General features: G+C 41.0%; 1 protein-coding gene across 1 annotated transcript; it reads right to left on the bottom strand.

The window, feature by feature from the left end:
- Window positions 1-3,584: 3,584 nt before the first annotated feature.
- On the bottom strand, window positions 3,585-18,715 carry LOC117990387 (post-GPI attachment to proteins factor 6). Its single transcript, XM_034977821.2, has 4 exons — window positions 18,222-18,715; window positions 9,536-9,787; window positions 6,124-7,266; window positions 3,585-5,754 (listed from the first exon to the last, which is right to left on the bottom strand). The coding sequence occupies exons 1-4, from the start codon at window positions 18,502-18,504 to the stop codon at window positions 5,027-5,029; spliced, it is 2,406 nt and encodes an 801-aa protein (XP_034833712.1). The 5' UTR covers window positions 18,505-18,715; the 3' UTR covers window positions 3,585-5,026.
- Between the last annotated feature and the right edge of the window lie 362 nt (window positions 18,716-19,077).

Below are 19,077 nucleotides of genomic sequence, written 5' to 3'. Positions count from 1 at the left end.
TCTGTAGCATTGTCTAAGAGCGTGCTAAGTTTCATTGCATGTGTTTTATACAAGGAGACACATTCATCGTATTCCTGTTTTATTTTATCAGAGCACGGAATACGGTGAAGTCGATGATATACATGGTTTAGTAAGTTTTGAGTTCGCAATAGTGCACTTCTGTCCGAAGCAGACGAAATTGTTTGTTCGACCTTCTCGAGAGCATCAAATACGCCATCTATATCTACAGAAGGTTCAAAGGGACTAGTTAAAATATCCTCAGAAGGGTATAGTGGACCGCATTTAGCTATCTGTTTCCTCAGCTCTTGAACAGTGGAAGCTGGAGTTTCACCTCGAATAGCGACTTCATACTCAAGTTCCACTTTTTGAAGTGACATAAATTTGACCTCGTAAGCCATTGTTGGTAAAATTTAAAATAATTCAACAATTAAAAAAATATACGCTGGGTAAGTACTGAATAATCGCACCAAAAAATAACTGAAATCTCCGTCTGTTACAATTAAAATTAACTAAAATAACGTTTTGGTTGTTTATTCTTTAAAGCGTGAAGTAATACCATGAAATGATTGAGTGATTGGTGAATGATTGATTGATTGATGAGACTAAATCAACCAGTGCAACATGTCAAAGCAGCAACAAAAATAAAACGAAAATTGCAACTAATGTGTGAGACGTTTATAAGATTTTTTTTTCTCTAACGGTACTCGCTACGGTCAATAATAATAATAATATACAGTTAATGTGAACGACAACAATTAATAAAAATTGAAAACAATAAAATTTATAAAAATAGCTTATGTAAGATTGCTCTTTAGTGAGTGATGCCCTTTAACAAGGTTTACAATAGGTATCTATGTACGTCGAACACCTTAGTTGCAGTCAACCAAAAATAAAAATTAAAACGTTTTACAATTAAATTAAAACAAGCACACACACCAAATTAACACTACTACAAGCTTAGGATTATAATGACCCTACTTACCAGTTGAGGCGCCAGTGTGACGAGGGGGTTTTTTTAGTGGCGAGGAATAAAACCCACAAGTCAACACGAGAATTTATTTAGATAAGTAGGGTCGTGAGTTAGCGTGCTGGCGTCACTACAATCACTAAACTTGCAGTAGGCTGTACTTCCCTGTTTCGCCGTGCGGTAACGTCCCAGAGGTAGCGGGAGTCCGGCGAGATGGTCTTCAGGGAAGGGGAATGCGCGCTCGACGAGGTGTACGGAGGCAGACCGCTGGCCAGGTGCAGGGAGTTCCGTAGCGCCGGAAGAGGGTGCCACGTGATGCGCCTGGCGTAGGCAGCGGCAGCGGGATCCAAGGTGCACGAAGAAGCACGAAGAAGCACGAAGAAGTGCCGTGAAAATCCAAGCAGGATCCAGAACCCGTTTATACACGGGTTACAAATCCACGTAGGTCACTAAAACTGTTAATAATAGTTCCAGGAATACGGAAACTATCATAAGGAACACTTCCGAGGAACAATTCGCTTCCTGTCACTTTTCGAAAAGATTCTAGACTGATCTTAGTAAAATATATGCGCGGGCGCAGCGCGGCAGTGTCGCCCTCTCGCTTCTAGCGGCTGCACGCGGAACTCATTCGTTGAAACACGACGTAACACGATTGCAGTCGTTCGTGCGCGATATTTCTGCTAATATTCGGTTAGGCGCCGAATTTTTATTAAATACATGCAACGTTCTTGTACAACGTTACACAGCGCACGTCTCGCTCCTACGCCCGCCAGTTCTTTGATGCGTCTCTCTCTCGCTATACGTGTCTTGTTTGTTTGTACAGTTGAAATGAGAAGTTACTTTGTTTTGTTATAGTTATTGTTAACGTAACGCCCGTTAAGTGATTTAGTTCTCGAGTGAAGCATGCGCAAGATCGCAAAGCTTCACGCAGACGCATTTAAGTTTGAATCGTACTATACTCTGGATATGCGATTGCCGACCTCCCCCGATTTTGTACGAAAAACGTATTCATCGTTATTGTAATCGTCAAAAAATTCTGCCCTATGATTGGTTGATTCGCTGTTACATTTTTTCACAGCCAATCAAAGGGCAGAATTTGTTGACGATTACGATTACGATACGATTAATAAGTTTTTCTTACACATTTGGGGGGCTGTTTTGAATCAACATGATTTTTAGCATTTTAGTGCTCATAACAGCAGTGAGCGTCGTGTGAGCGTATTTGGAACTAATTGTTAGTGATGAGACATCTGTCAACTCGAGGAGCATCGGAGGATTTGTCAAGTCAATTTTAATTTCAGGAACGCTCGGTGGGGCGTTTCGAATCCGCACAAAAAATTACTATTATTTCCTATATAATAAATTTAAAAAAATGGCACCCCATATCTAGCGTACTATGTAAATAGTATTGTTATATATCTATGACCTTTCCCCTCCATTGTCGTGCGACGCTCTTTTAACATAATTATTATTAACATACGCTTGAACTACTTATTTAAGGCACCGAGCGTGTTAACAACAGAAATATTGGACATTAAGAGTTGTGCATAATTATTTTTTTGATAGATATAGACAGATAGGACTATTTATTTTGCGAGCACTATACCCAGCTTTGAAGCAAATAGCAAGCAATGACCCTCTTTGGTTAGCACTGAGCCTAGGGCGGCATAGATTGGCCATTCTTTCAAATACATTGAGATCAGTGACTTATATATAAAATAACACGTAAAGCCGCGGTCACACCAGTATAAATTTGCGTTAGGAAACCAATTCCCGGATTCCACTTAAGATGAACGGATAGGAAATGTGTTCACTCGACTAATCAGATGTACTAAAGATGAGATAATAACTTTTTCACTTCATCTATTAAGAATCTGACTGAGCAACTAAGTGGCTTAGTCTCATTCATGTTCTGTTTTCATTATACTAATGTCAACCGTATGTCGAAGTCTTAGATAAAGTTGAGTTTAAGTTGTCATCAAAAGACTCGACTCGATTCTACTCCGTCGAACCTTAGGACATCGTGTCGAATTACAAATCTTCGTCAGTCGCAGATGTTAAGTGGAAAAAGATTTGAATTTATGGCGAAAATATTCACGCAATTTTTTTATTGATGTGGACACGACTTAAGATATAAATCGGTATATATTATGATATCTGCTTATTATAGTAGGAAATTAATAGCGTCATATATGGTTAATAATAGCGAGAAAGGAACATGCGTTAACAAGATAAACAACTTAAAAACTATATAAATATAGGTACAGGAATGTATAATATCTCCGACAAAGGTAAGTTTCTTGTATTTATAAAACCGTGCCTGGTATTCAGAATATTTACCGTTTGTTAAATAAAAAAAACCGGCCAAGTGCGAGTCAGGCTCGCGCAATGAGGGTTCCGTACTGCAGTCGTATTTTTTCGACATTTTGCACGATAATTCAAAAACAATGATGCATAAAAATAAATAAAAATATGTTTTAGAATGTACAGGTGCTGAAGACCTTTCATATGATACCACACTTGATATAGTCACTTACTTCGAAATTTGAAAATACTAATTATTAGTTCATGACCACAAGTTAATTTTTTTTGTGTGATCTAACCCTAAATTCACGGTTTTCAGATTTTTCCCCAAATGTCAGCTATAAGATCTACCTACCTGCCAAATTTCATGAGTCTAGGTCAACGGGAAGTACCCTGTAGGTTTCTTGACAGACAGACAACAAAGTGATCCTATAAGGGTTCCGTTTTTCCTTTTGAGGTACGGAACCCTAAAAACATAAAAAAATACTTTTAAGCAAAAAGCAGCATAAAACTTAAAGCTATAAAATCAACAGCTGATTATAATTTACTAGATATTATAACTAATACATAGGCTTATATTGTAGAAGAAAAATTGTGATTTTTTTACATAAATAATCTCTGTGGAACACGGAATTAGATTGCACTTAACAAATAGTCGTATTAAATAGTAGAATACTGTTCGCATTTTAAAATTCACATTTATTTATAAGGCTGATCGCACACTAATGCAAACTTCGCTACGCCAACCGTATTTTAATTATGAAAGTCTAAACAAGTAAAATATAAAAAAATGGACTTTATGCTTTGACGTATAAAATAAGGAAGGTCTGGAACACGCTGGCTCTTAGACCACTACTTATTTTGGGCACTCGTGTAAAAAGGAGTCGCGAATAGCGTGCAGTAATATGCAGTGGCGTGCAAAAGATTTGAAGGCAGGGTAAGCATTAGTCAGGAAAGTAGCGATTTACCTTGCAGGTCATAACGGAAATGAGTATTAATTAAGCTATTTCAAGTAGGAAAAGCAAAGCTTTTATGTCTCTATGAGCATCATATGAGTATTAGATATCTAATATTGTCAAGATAAAATTTTAAATTCAGTCTAAACAAATAAATATTCAACGTTAAAATCGTTTACCTAAATAGAGTAAAAATATAATTTGTTCAAGTTACTTTTTGACTACGAAACCTATTTTATTTATTAAAAGTTTGAGTAATTTTACACCTAAAAATAAATAAAAGGTTGCACCTTATTCAAATAGAAAAATCACCTATTAATTGATAGTACATACTGAGTCGAATTTTTGTACCCATAACTATAAAGACGCGTATAAAACATAATAGTATCCTTTTTCAAAGAAACATTGTATAAGAGATGGTCACTACTTTAAATAATTCAATTTATTGTTTTTAGTATTAATAAAAGTTGAATCTAAGTTTAATGCACAAACTAATTGCCGTTATTTAACACAATCGTAAACTTTCCTAAATAGGTATGTGTGATATTCGCAATAGCTACTTTTATACAGACTAGAATTCCGAACAAAATGAGTCAAACCAGTCGTCTTGAAATGTTTTTTTTCAACACTGATAAAAAAATCTATCTATTTATCTGGGTGTGTCTGGCAACATTTTATTTGTTGCCTGTGCGAAAGTCCCTGAGAATTTAATTTTTTGGTACATACTTTTAATAAGATTAGGTAACTAAATTAATTCGTCTTTAATAATCGACAATAGACACTAATTTGAACACTAACATTACGGACTGTGTGGTCGATTACGTCGAAAATAACTATAAAATGGCGATTTAAAACATTCCCGACTCGGCACAAACGGGTTTTCCCCGCGCCTCCTGATATCGGGCAACAAAAACACAACACTTATAGCAATAATCATATGCCATATAGAATGTACTATCTTATAATTCTGCTCCGTTTGTAAAAACGCGTAACAAATCAAACCAACAGACACTAAAATTAATCCCAACGGCATATATATCGAGTAATAAGATTTGGGGTATCGAAAAAATCTAGTTTTTCTATAATCCCAGTACCAGCTGGCTAATAATACGAAAGCACCGAACGCAACTGGTAATAAAAAGGCTGTAATAGAATGCATATTCCAAGTGGTTAGTAAAGCTATTATGATTGCACCTATCATTTGTAGGAACGACCGAAATCTTAGCCCGATTATGCTCATGGCTAAAAGGGTTACCCAGAATGACATAAGTCCGCAGTAAAAATCCCCAAACTGTAAGATATTCCCTCGCATTATGCAATACGCGACTTGAGTGGGCGCGTCACACGCGTGGTAGAAAGTGGAGAATAACATTGTCAAGGCATAGAGAACAGCTTCGACGTAGTAAAGTCTTATTGTCGCGACGTATACGGAGAATATGAAGAGTAAATTGCTAAGGGTTAGTAGAAAAATTGATACTAGCATGTAGGCGCGGCTGTCCATTCTTGAATCGTCGGAGCAGTCCCAACCTGAAATTGAAAAAAAAAATGTCTAAAAACTATAATCATATTACCTATGCTTCGTCAATCAATTCGTTTTATTTTTTATTTTTATTTCATTTTAAACAATATACACTTACAGCCTAAACCAAAACGTGTACATGCAAAGTTATTAAAAGCTAATTACATTCTAAACAAATCACTTAACACACAAAAGTACTTCACTATAATCTATTTAAATAGAAAAAAATTGCTTTCATGAAAGCTGCCTTCCTGGGCTTCAATGGAATCTGTGAAAATCTTTTCTTAGTTGCGGCAAGGAAGAGAACGTTGTTTTGATATTTTTCAATGACATCTGATAACATGGATGAAAAATGCTAATTTAAAAAGATAACTGACCTCCATATCCTGCAGTACACGAACAAAATGACATCACCAGCCCGCTGAAGGTGTTCAGGCCACAGTTGCCATTGTTACTGCACTTCCCGCTCACACAGGAAGAGGAAGACAGAGATAACAACACTGTCGCGTTACACTCCGTCTCTCCTTCTCTTGTCACATTAGAAAAAGTGGTCGAGTCAACATCATCTGTCTCTGTCGTCCCAACGTAATAACTCTTTCCGTCGCTCGATGTGCGACACGGACAAACGACGCTATCACAGAATAAACGCATAGACACATACCACAACCCTCCCTCAGGATACGGGATAACCATCTTGTTGTATATCGAATCAGAATCTGTACTATTCAGTACGAAGAGCGCTTGTGACACTCGGTCGTTATACTTGCATTGCCCAGATTGTAAAGGTATGCTCGCATGTCCAACGTTTAAGCAAATAACGACCTTGAAAAACTGGTTATCCTCCGTAAAACCGAGCAGAGATCCTTTCATTAGCTCTCTTTTGTATCCCATGTAATACTTAATGCTCATTACAAGACTCGCCTCAATTTCTAAGCTTCCACCTATATCTATGAATTGGTTAACTTCGAACCTCAAAGTTCTTATTTCATTGGACGTCAAATTTATCATACTAGTGACGTCCTGTAAATCAGTAGTCGGTAAGCCATAAGCGAATGTAAAGAATCTGTCTTTATCGTCTCTCATCAGAACGGTTAAGGATTTGTTATCGGCGTCATCGAAATCTCTGAGCGCATACGATTCGCAATCCGCAATGTTTGAGGTGTTTCCTTCAACAACGTCTATGTATATAAAATGTGCTTCAGTCGGGTGGGTGTGGAATTTAATTATCTGTTTATTATTTAATGTAGGATCGAATGCGCAGTAGATAAGGTAATCATCGTCTGTTGGTAACGATTCTGATTGTATTCTAACTGTTACGTTTTTACTGTTAATGGTTGTGTTAATTATGTTCAAATCTAGTCTAATAGGTTCTATATCGTCGCTGGCTTCACATCTGTATAGTGCTGGTAAAATAGCATAGTCTACTGTTAGAGTTTTGTAACAATTCGTATATCTATAAAACGCGGCTTCTTTAAGTTGCAGATCGGTGTACAAGATTGTGTGGCAATCCGCTACTAGACCTGTAAAGGAAAATATGAAATCTTAGTAAATTCATTACTTATGAACTGTTAGGGACATCGCTTGATTTGTTCTGTTATAAACTGGAAAATTTCAAAAAAAATTGTCAAATCACTTGACTCTCAAATGGGAGATGTAAAGCATTAATTTATGTTTGAATTTATGTTTTACAGTTTATGACATACAGCCGCGCGTATCTTGCAAGCGATTCTGAATCGCAAAAAACCGGAAAGTGCGAGTTAGACTCGCGCACCGAGGGTTCCGTACTACAGAAGAACTAAAACGAAGAATCACTTTTGCTAGCCCTTTCATATGATTCCCCACTTGGTATTGTTATCTTACTTTGACAGTTGAAAATACTAATTATTATTTGTTCATGAACACATCTTTTTTTTCAATGATTCACGGTTTTCGGATTTTTTCTTTACTTGTGCTGTAAAACCAACTTATCTGCCTTTCATGATTCTAGGTCTAGGAAGTACCCTGTAGGTTTTCTTGACGGACGGACTGACAGACAGACAGACGCCAGCGTGTTAGACTATGGCCAAAAGCCTTCTCACTCTGAGCCGAGACCCTTGCTATGTTGTTGATCATGTGCCGGCGGTGGTTGATCATGATGATGATGATGAAAACCTAAACTGAATCAGTGCCTTTATCATAAATGCGAAAGGGTGGTTTATTGGTTTGTCCTTCAATCACGTCGCAACGGTGCAACGGATTGACGTGATTGTTTGCATGCGTATAGATAAAGACCTGGAGAGTGACATAGGCTATTTTTATCCCGGAAAATCAAAGAGCTCCCACGGGATTTTTTAAAACCTAATTCCACGCGGACGAAGTCGCGGGCGTCAGCTAGTAATTGATATAGGCTACAAGTTTATATACGGAGCAATGAGTTAGAGTGGATTAGATACACGCACCAACAAGTCATAATGCCCTAAAGTGACCTCGTTGCGCGCCGCTATGATTGTTGGAGTTTCCGACCCACTTGCACTCTACATGTTAGCTCATTGTACATTTTATTCAATCACTGAACGGTTCCACATGGTAACATTTAACCATACATAGGTATACATACATAGGCATACATTCAGTCACCACACATCGCATATTTTCGACGAGCTCCTCGTTTATGCTAAGACCGACACGTCTGCAAGAGCGGCTTAGGGAATTCAACATCTACAACATTCCTTCACGGCGCAAGCGAACGGTGTGTGGGTGCAACGTCGCATGGTCACGGTCGGAAGATAAATGCATCATGATTTATTATAATGACTAGCGACTCGCGACTTCGTCCGCGTGGACTACATAAATTTCGAACCCCTATTTCACCCCTTTAGGGGTTCAACTTCCAAAAATCCTTTCTTAGCGGATGCCTACGTCATAATAGCTACCTGCATGCCAAATTTCAGCCCGATCCGTCCAGTAGTTTGATCTGTGCGTTGATAGTTCATAAGTTAAGAGGTTATAGAGGCAGCAAGTTGAACTATACATATATTTCACTACCTTCTAATTGCTGTACAAACAACTACATCTTACGGCACGGCACGAGACGGCGGCACGGCTATGCCTATAGACGTAGGCATTTTATCGATCCTCTACATACGGCGTAGGAACCAATTAGGTGTATGAGTTTAATCAAATACTTGTCAGGTTAGCCCACATCCACCTTACACTGCATTACCACTAGATGAGATCGCAGTAAAAGGCTAACTTGTATCTGTACTTTAAAAAAAAAAGCATGATATAATCCACACTTAAAATTATTATAAATGCGAAAGTGTGTCTGTCTGTCTGCTAGCTTATGACGGCCCATCCGCTCAACCGATTTTGACGAAACTTGGAACAGAGATAGCTTACATCTTTGGGAAGGACACAGGCTACTTTTTATCACAGAAAATTAAAGACGCGATTTTTGAAACCTAAATCCACCCAGCGCGGGCATCATCCAGTATCGTCATCATCATCATCAACCAATAGACGTCCACTGCTGGACATAGGTCTCTTGTAGGGACTTCCAGGTAGGGATGCCACGGTCTTGCGCCGCCCGGATCCAGCGGCTCCCTGAGACTTGTCTGATGTCGTCTGTCCGTAGTGGGGGGTCTTCCAACGCTGCATCTTCCGGTGCAAGGTCACCATTCCAGCACCTTGGGACCCCAACGTCTATCGGTTGTACGAACTATGTGCCCTGCCCATTGCCATTTCAGCTTCGCAACCCGTTGAACGATGTTGGTTACTCATCCAGTATGGTTATATGTAATCACTACATACCTTCCTGTTCAACCTTCTGTGCTCTCGGATCCTGCCACTTTATGTACGCCAATGCGTACCAAATTCCCGGCTTAGGATTACGCACTGAATACGTCGTGTTGGTCCCATCGGACAATAGTTCCAATGTATGAATTGTCTCTTCTCTTAATGCAGGATTTAGAAAGGTCTTGGGGAAATCATACCCATCGGGGTTGACGGCTGCGTACGAGCCTCGTTTTAGGTGGATGACTACTTCTTGGGGACTACATGATCCTGGAACAATACATATAGAAAATTTATTTTTGAAGGGAATATTTTTAGCTGATATTTAACAGTGGAATTCATAGTCAAGATAGTGGCTTTAGAAAACGATTCAAAGGACATGTGCCAAGTTTTAATGTACGTACCACGATTAATTTGTCGTTTTTATTTGTCGATATTTCAACCCAATTGCACGGGTCGTGGATTGCGGTGCTGAGAGAGAAGTTCAAGCTATCAAGGGCAATAGCGAACTACCCTCTTTCTTGTTCTTTTCGCTGGAACTTCGACATGTGCCATATTAGACCTTAATGTAATACAAGATTGACAGATGACACATGTCGTCTGAATCGTCCTCTAATGAAGTCCCTGTCTTGACTATGAATTCCAGTGTAAACGACAAAAAGTGAAACGAACGAACCCAGCACCTTTTTGGCTGGGCTACGCGTATTGTTACTCGTAAGAGGGAGCGAAACAGAATCCGACGACACCCCATCTTCTCTTTTTTGCAAACCCTGGAACACCATCTGGTGGCCTATAAATGGCCGTAATCTTGTAGGTAATGGACTAAGAGCCAGCGCGTGCCAAACCTTTCCCAACACTGCCTGAGGAACGTTTGTTTGGACCATGGTGGCTTTGGGAGATACCAGGTAATAAAGGTGGATAACCTAGGATACTTTTATTCCGGAAAGTCAAAGAGTTCCCAGGGGTTTTTGAAATTCACGCACATGGAGTCGCGGATAGGGTTGGGCTGTGGTTTCGTTTACGAAGATAACAAGTATTTCCTGTAATTTTGTACCTACTCAGTAAATACGTACAAATGTGTGTTAACATCTAAACAAGGACGTATTGCGGATCTCTTGCAACTGCATTTATTTAATCAAACTGGACTGGTTTCACTTACCTAGGTGATTCCAATTTAAAAAGTTGCGAGTTGCTAAATGCTATCAATTTTTATTATGGCTAAACTAATGTTTGCATTAAATTAAAAAAACCGAGTCAGACTTGCGCACCAAGGGTTCCGTACTACAGAATTTTATCGACATTTTGCACGATAAATCAAAATCTATAATGCGTAAAAATAAATAAACATCTGTTTTAGAATGTACAGATAAAGCCCTTTCATATGATACCCCACTTGGTATATTAATCTTACTTTGCAAGTTGAAAATACTAATTATTTGTCATGAACACATAATTTTTTTTTGTGATGTAACCACAAATGCACGGTTTTCGGATTTCCCCCCTTACGTTTGCCATAAGACCTACCTACCTGCCAAATTTCATGATTGTAGTCAACGGGAAGTACCCTATAGGTTTCTTGAAAAACAGACAGATAACAAAGTGATCTTATAAGGGTTCCATTTTACCCGGCGTGGCAGAACTGGCTAATGGTCTGGGTCTCAACGGCCCACGAACATTCGCCAGCTCGGCTATACGAGGCATCCTTCATGCAACCGGGCGGGTCGGCGGGGTTGCGGATTGCCGGTGTCCCCCAGGACCCTGGACAAGAAGGACTGCTACGGTACCACTCCCAACACCGGAGCAGAATCCAGCAACCCTCTTTCCGTGTTCCACCCATCCCCCTCCTAACCAAACAACCTTCCATCAAATTCCAGTAAACAACCCTAAACTCCCGCACACTCCACACTCACTCTAAACACACAGAGACACACCTAAACACTATACAATCAACACACTTTATCTAAAAATGGCGGACTCGAATAAACATACTAGTCTCCTGGTGGGTAGCGGCCTAGAGCCCAAATCCCACCCTGGCACCCAGGCGTCGTCCATGGACGGCGCCCAGGGCCCAGGCTGCCCCATCGTATCAGGAGGGGGCAACGACCCGCACCTTAAAACAACGACCCCAGCAAACCCCATATTGGACATGTCCGCCCTAGCCGCAGCGATCCCGGCACCTGCCAGCGCAAGTGCATGGACGCTCGTGGCTCCAAAAAAGAAGAAAAAGGGAAAAAGGACAGACCGACGGACAAAACAGCAAATGGATACACACGCGGACGGACAGACGGACACAGGAAACAACCGACCGACTGACACTAGGAAGGTCGAAGGCGGGAAGCGGAAAGAACCCGACTGCCCAACCGCGGGTGCCGGCGACTTGGCCGGGGGAAGCAAGGGAGGAAGCGAAGGGCGGCCCCCACTAAGTGGAGGACGCCCCCTCGTGGACACCCGCGCAACCCCTGGCTGTTTCGCCGGTGGACATGCGAGCGGGCAGGTATCGGCCTCTGACCGCAACCCACATGCCACGGGAGAGTCGAGCACCACCACCGGCGGGGCTGGGCAAACCGTGGTCATGGACAGGGGGAACGATGGCGGTCACACTGACCCCAAAGGGAACCCAATCCGGACGCGGGGCGCAACGGGCCCCGACGGTTCCAACACCGCTCGACCCCCAACAACAACAACGACAACAACAACAACAACAACAACCAAACCAGACAGTGACAACATACATAAAGCCCCCAACCCACCTAACAAGCGGGCTCACCCCCGCTTTAGGAAGCGGAACAGGGGAACGACACAACCAGACAGACAGAACAACCCCGGACCGTCGTCGTCAAGTCAACCTAACAACAAAAGGAACAGACTTGACGACACGATATCACCCAGAGGGGAATACAAACGTCCACGAACAGATCACAAACCACACCGAGACGCGAAGGACAACTACGCGAAAGCCGTCCAATCGCACTTGAGTGTGGCTGTGACGACTACCCCTAGAGCTGACCTAACCCAAGCTGAGGCGAACACCATACAGGGTCTGATACAGAAGGCGATTTTCGCGGCCTGTATCGAACCCTTGGCGCCAGGCCAAACCCGATACGCCCCGGCGTTTGAAGGTAAAGCCTTCCTCAGCGAGGGTGTTCTAAAAATGTGGTGCCACGACGACCAAGCGCTTAGCTGGCTCAAGAACGTGGTACCAAATTTAACATCACCCAAGAGCGGAACAAAACTCACTGTGATACAACAGACCGAAATACCAATTAGGGTAAGGTCGGGGCTATACGTCCCGGGCTACGACGGGGAGATAGGCCAACTACATCAAGTCCTATCTCACCAAAACCCGTGGTACAAGGTGTCACAGTGGGTTTTGTTCAGCTACACGCGAACAACCAGCAGCCCTCCTGGTGTGTTCCTGATACTGGGAATTCCCAACGAGGAGCTGCCAACGATCCTGGAGCGCGGCAGGAAGGTCGCCTACTCCACGGGCACTATCTACATCAGGTTCTTCACGGATGAAGGACTAAGTGATGTACCGCCCGGGCATAACTTAGAGCCTGAAAACCGAGAGGAGCCTGATGTGGGTGGTGACATGGATGTGGATGAACTAACCAGCCAGCTCCCTGCAACACCTGAGCCCTCCGTTAGCACAATCCTCAACAACATCGAGGAAATGCTAGCGGACTCCCGGACGAACCTTATACAACCCCGGGAGAAAAAGGCTACGCAAGACGCTTTAGAGGAAACTGCCCCTGCCGAACAACCCCCGGCACAGAGGGCGACGGAGAAATAAAAATCATCCAAACCAACCTCCAGCACAAACACCTTGCCACGGCCACGTTACGTAGGCAGCTGGAGGTTGAGAACGAGACCATCGCCCTGATCCAGGAGCCGTGGGTCAGGGGAAAAACCATATGTGGTTTCGGAAGCTGTCATGGTAAGATCTTTTCACACAGCAGTGATGAACCACCAAGAACATGCATCTACATTCCACGCTGTATTACAGCGTTACTACTAACACAATACTGTTCCAGAGATCTGACAGCAGTTAAAATAAATAACGGAATACAACAAGGCATGGGGCGACCGCCAAAACCGGTGGTCCTAGCATCAATATACATGCCCATCGAGGACGGAATACCAACAAAAGAATTGGTGGAGCTTGTAACATACTGTGAGGATAACGACATGGATTTAATCATCTCTGTCGACAGCAACGCACACCACAACCTGTGGGGATGCACAGCCAACAACAAACGTGGTGAGAGTTTAATAAATTTCCTACTAACCACTAACCTAACAATTATTAATATGGGTACCGAACCGACTTTTGTGACGAGTAGGTACCAAACCATAATAGATCTAACCCTAGCGTCAACCAGAGCCGCAGACCATGTAAAGAACTGGAGAGTCAGTGACGAGCCCTCTCTCTCTGACCACAGGCGGATATGCTATGAGCTGGATCTCAGGATCACTCAACATGTACCAAAGAGAAATCCTAGGAAAACCAACATATTGAAATACAAAAACCTTCTGACACAACAGATAGGTGTAAATAAACCAAAAAACATCGATGATATAGATAACATCGAAGGAAACGTAAATAAACTAACAAAATATATTAGAACAAGCTATGAACAAGCTTGCCCCCTAAAGAAAAACAACATAAAACAATCATCGAAAAACAGCTGGTGGGGCCCTGATCTGGAAAGAATGAGGAAAAAACTTAGACATCTTTTCAACAGAGCCAAAAACACCAAACAAGAACAAGATTGGGACAACTATAAGGAGGCCCAATACCAATACAATAAACGCGTCAGGGAAAAGGAAAAAAATTCCTGGCAAAAGTTTTGCACGAGCATAGAATCAAACGATACTGCTGCGCGCATACGCAAGATTCTAGCAAATGATAACACCCGCACACTCGGCTCGCTGAGGAAAGCTGACGGAACATACACCAAGGACGACAAAGAGATAAGCGAAACGCTCATCGAAACACACTTCCCTGGCTGTAGAATAGTAGATTCAACAGACTGGGTGAACACCCTTGGTCACCATCCAGTAGAAGAGGATTGGGACCTTGCCAACAACATAGTCACGCGAGACAGAATCAGCTGGGCTATTGACACCTTTCACCCCTTCAAAACAGGAGGGACCGATACCATTTTCCCAGCCCTTCTACAATGGGGAAAACTTCAACTGACGCCTTGGCTGGAAATAATATACAAGGCCTGCATAGCATACAAATACATCCCAACGGCCTGGAGAGAAGTAAAGGTGGTCTTCCTACCAAAACCTGGTAGGAGCGACTACACATTGCCAAAGTCCTTCAGACCAATCAGCCTTACGTCATTTCTACTAAAGACGCTCGAAAGACTGGTCGACCGGTCTCTCAGGGACAGAACTTTAAAGCATATACCACTACATCCAAACCAACATGCCTACAGTACGGGTAAATCAACAGAAACCGCTTTGCACTCTGTTGTTTCCAAAATCGAGCATGACTTAGAAAACAAACTATCGACATTAGGCATTTTCATAGATATTGAGGGAGCCTTTGACAAAACAACTTTTGATAGCATTGACAAAGCCTTGGGACGATACAAGGTGCCAAAAACTATACGCAGCTGGATAAGAGTAATGCTGGAACAGAGAATTATACAACTGGACATCAACGGAGTCACAAAAGGTATAGTAGCAAGAGGCTGCCCACAAGGAGGTGTTTTATCACCAATCCTGTGGAACCTGGTAGTTGACGACCTAATAACTAAACTAAACAAAAGTGGGTTCTACACCATTGGTTATGCGGATGATCTCACCATCCTAATCAGTGGTAAACTAGAAAACACACTATATGAAATCATGCAACGAGCTTTGCGCTTAATCGAAAGATGGTGCGATGAAAATGAACTTACAGTAAATCCAAAGAAAACAGAGATGATACTGTTTACCAACAAAAGGAAAATTGAGCTAACAAAACCACCAACCTTGTTCAACACAAGCCTTGAACTGTCCACTGAAGTAAAGTACCTCGGTGTGACGCTGGACAGCAAGCTCAGCTGGAAAAGGCACACAGAAGATAAAATTAAAAAATCACTTACAATACTAAATCAATGCAAACGCATGCTGGGGAAAAAATGGGGACTAAAACCAAAAATAATGAAATGGTTATACCTAGCGGTTGTAAGATGTTCACTAACTTATGCTGCACTTGTATGGTGGCCAAGAACTCTCCTTACAACCGCCCAGCAAGAACTACAGAAATTCCAACGACAAGCATGCCTCGCCATTACCGGCTGCATGAGTACTACACCAACAGCAGCACTCGAAATCATACTGGGGATTCCACCCCTATACCTACACATTAAAGAAGAAGCAACACTCGCAGCCTTGAGACTGAAAACCTCGGGTCATTGGAAAGAACACAACACAATGCATACTAAAATTCTTTTGCAAAGCATAAACAAAGAGCCACGTCTGGAGTGGAAATGTGACAGAACCAAAAAACAACACATACTAGACAAAAACTATAAGATAAACACAGGAAAGAACATGAATCCGAGGTCAACACAAGATGCAATAGAAGTGTACACCGACGGATCCAAAACCAAAACTGGCACAGGTGCAGGAGCCTATTGCCAAGAACTGAACATGAGGATAAGTCACGCACTCGGTAAGGATAACTCTGTCTTCCAAGCAGAGTGTGTGGGCATTATGACCGCAGCTATATCCATGACCAATCGACAGGTAACAAACTTTAAGATTAACATTAACTCTGATAGCCAAGCTGCTCTCAAAGCCTTGGCTAGATTCTCGACGACCTCCCAACTTATACAAGACTGCCACAAGGCTCTGCAAACTCTCGCCATGTCAAATGACATCACCCTAAGGTGGGTCAAAGGACATGATGGAGACCAGGGAAACGAGGCGGCAGACGCACTAGCACGAAAGGCTACGACACTGAAGGTGACAGGACCAGAACCTATCGTTCCCATACCCTTCAGTGAGTATAAAACCTGGTTGCATGAACTAACACTAAAAGAACATTCGAAACTATGGGCTAACACAACAGACTGCAGGCAAGCAAAAGAGGCTTTCCCCAACATAGACAAACGACAAACTAACATACTACTCCGCCTGGACAGAGGTAAACTTAGGAAGGTGGTGGGACTCATAACAGGGCATAGCCCACTAAACAAACACCTTTTCGTTATAGGTGTCACCGACAGTCCTCTGTGCAGGGCCTGCATGGAGGTCGATGAAACACCGACGCACGTACTCCTGGAATGTACGGGCGTAGCAGATCAACGCGAGCGCCATTTAGGATCCCCGACCTCACTCCATGAAGCCCTCGGCAACCTGGGCGGTCTATTTGGCTTCTGGAGCGAGCTTGGATGGCTGGAGTGAAGACTTCGGCGGGGAGGGGCAATGCACGCACAACAGACGGAAACGTTTAAGTGCGGAAACCAGCCCAGAGCGAAGAAAGAAAGAAAGAAGGGTTCCATTTTCCCTTTTGGGGTACATAACCCTAAAAATTAAAAAGTTCATAATCTTGTGTGATGGTATGGAACCCTTTGTATTCGTGTGCGACTTGCATTTGCCCAGCTTGTTAAATTATGTTTTACATTACGATTGAAATTAATATACATAATTAATACATAATTAAGTCCTTCATTTATAAAAAATAATTATATTTTATTTCTTTTTAAGCTTCCAGAAGACATATTGGAGATGTCTCTCAACAAGTTCAAAGTTTTCACAAAACGTAAACTAATTGAAAAATCCTATTACAATGTAAAGGATTATTTAAATGATAAGCAAGCTTGGGAATGAGTTGCTTAACGACTTTGTGATGGTTCTAATAAGTTTCAATAATTTTGTAAAGTGGTGATAATAAAAAGAATACCCGGCTGAGTTTGTTGTGGGCTCTTCTCAGACCTGGGCGCGTTTGGAACCCTCGTAGCTTTAGTTTTGAGTTTGCGTTATAATTATCACCACTATATCTTACAAATCTAACACTATACCAGACAATCAATAAGAGTAATTTATTACCTATTTTGAATAAATCATTTGACTTTGACTTTAAATTAGTAATTTAAAATAACTAAAAAATAAAAATACCCACATCCTACACTAATGAAAGTAGCATTAGTAAAAATTCAGTAATTGAATTCAGATAATTAGAAAGTTAAATAACAATATTTAACTTTCTAATTATCTTATAAGAATCTGTTACTGAATTGTTACAGTTTAGAACTGAGTATCTAAATAAGTACCCTAACATTACTGAAATGTATATATATAAAATGCAGTGATAGTAGTAAAGGATTCTATCATTACTTTATTTACATTTGGATTTTTTAAGCAGATTATTTTGGAAAATGTACCTACTCACTAATGAATTTTTTTTATTGTAATAAAACGAATCTAAACAATTGAACATAAAAATTACAGATCGAAAATGTACCTCATTACAATCATCTCACTAATGTGTTTTTGTAGTAGGTATTTACTTAATTTTGTAATGATGTTAAGTGATTACTGCTGTCGGTGAATCAGAGAAACCGCAATTGGTTTATCCAACTCTTGAATTATGAATAGCGCCATATCGTAGATTCCCCACCCCTCACTGATATATTTAGGTATAATGATAATAATGATTAATGATAAAATCACTTAAGTACAGTAGGAAAATATAACAAACCTATATTATTTAAATGGAGCTCCTCACATTGAAAAGTGAATCGTGCATCACTTATGTCGTTCAAAACTGGATAAAAAACCACTGCAACTGTTCGATAGCTCCTGTACATGTAAACATCGATACCCACATGCCTCGTCACCAACTGGTACCCTGGCAGGATTACAGGACGTGTGTTGGTCAATTGCTCAATTATTCTCCTTTTCCTGTCCTCAATTTCAGCCTCTTTATCACCATTTGAAGCCACATAACAAATGTAGAGAAATAACAAATAAACATATCTCATTTTGCGGTAAAATCTACGCTTGGAACCTTCGTTAGCGATTGACTAACAACTTTAATTCCTAAATCCTATCAACACTAACACTCACGCTCTCATCATTAACATGAATTATTAAATTGTTTTTATTAATAATGTATTATTTTCATAAAATCAACGTACTGCATCGATCGTTCGGTAGACCCACCGGGTAGACCAGTGACCTCTGTTCTCTGTTCTTTTTCGTCACAGTTTTTCCTTGTATGATTTTTTTGTCCATTTGTCACATTTTGACATGACAGTGACATTAGCTACAGAAAGATGACAGCTCATGCTTGATTGCAAGTTGCCATTAAAATAAAAGACCAACCATAAAAGGACAACTTTCATAACTCGTAACAGTACATCTCAACTGTATTCTTCAATAATTTAATAATAAAAAGTAATTAAATTAATATTTTAAATTATTTTGAGTTGATCAAATGCCATTTCTACATTTATACTATGGGAAAATATTAGAAAATCTCATAAACAGATGATATCACTGTAAATGGTGTGCTGATGAAACAGGTATACATATACTATGGATGAAACGAACGG

Source organism: Maniola hyperantus, chromosome 18 (assembly GCF_902806685.2).
Source record: "Maniola hyperantus chromosome 18, iAphHyp1.2, whole genome shotgun sequence".
Classification (NCBI taxonomy): Eukaryota; Metazoa; Arthropoda; class Insecta; order Lepidoptera; family Nymphalidae; genus Maniola; species Maniola hyperantus.
The sequence above is the reverse complement of the archived record's forward strand: the minus strand, read 5'-3'. Positions and strand labels throughout refer to the sequence as shown.

Coding starts and splice junctions, on each gene's coding strand:
- LOC117990387 (XM_034977821.2), bottom strand. CDS start 18,504: ATGAGATATGTTTATTTGTTATTTCTCTACATTTGTTATGTGGCTTCA. Junction 7,267..9,535: donor ACAGAAGGTTGAACAGGAAG/GTATGTAGTGAT, acceptor TTTCCTTTACAG/GTCTAGTAGCGGATTGCCAC. Junction 5,755..6,123: donor GTGTACTGCAGGATATGGAG/GTCAGTTATCTT, acceptor TTTCAATTTCAG/GTTGGGACTGCTCCGACGAT.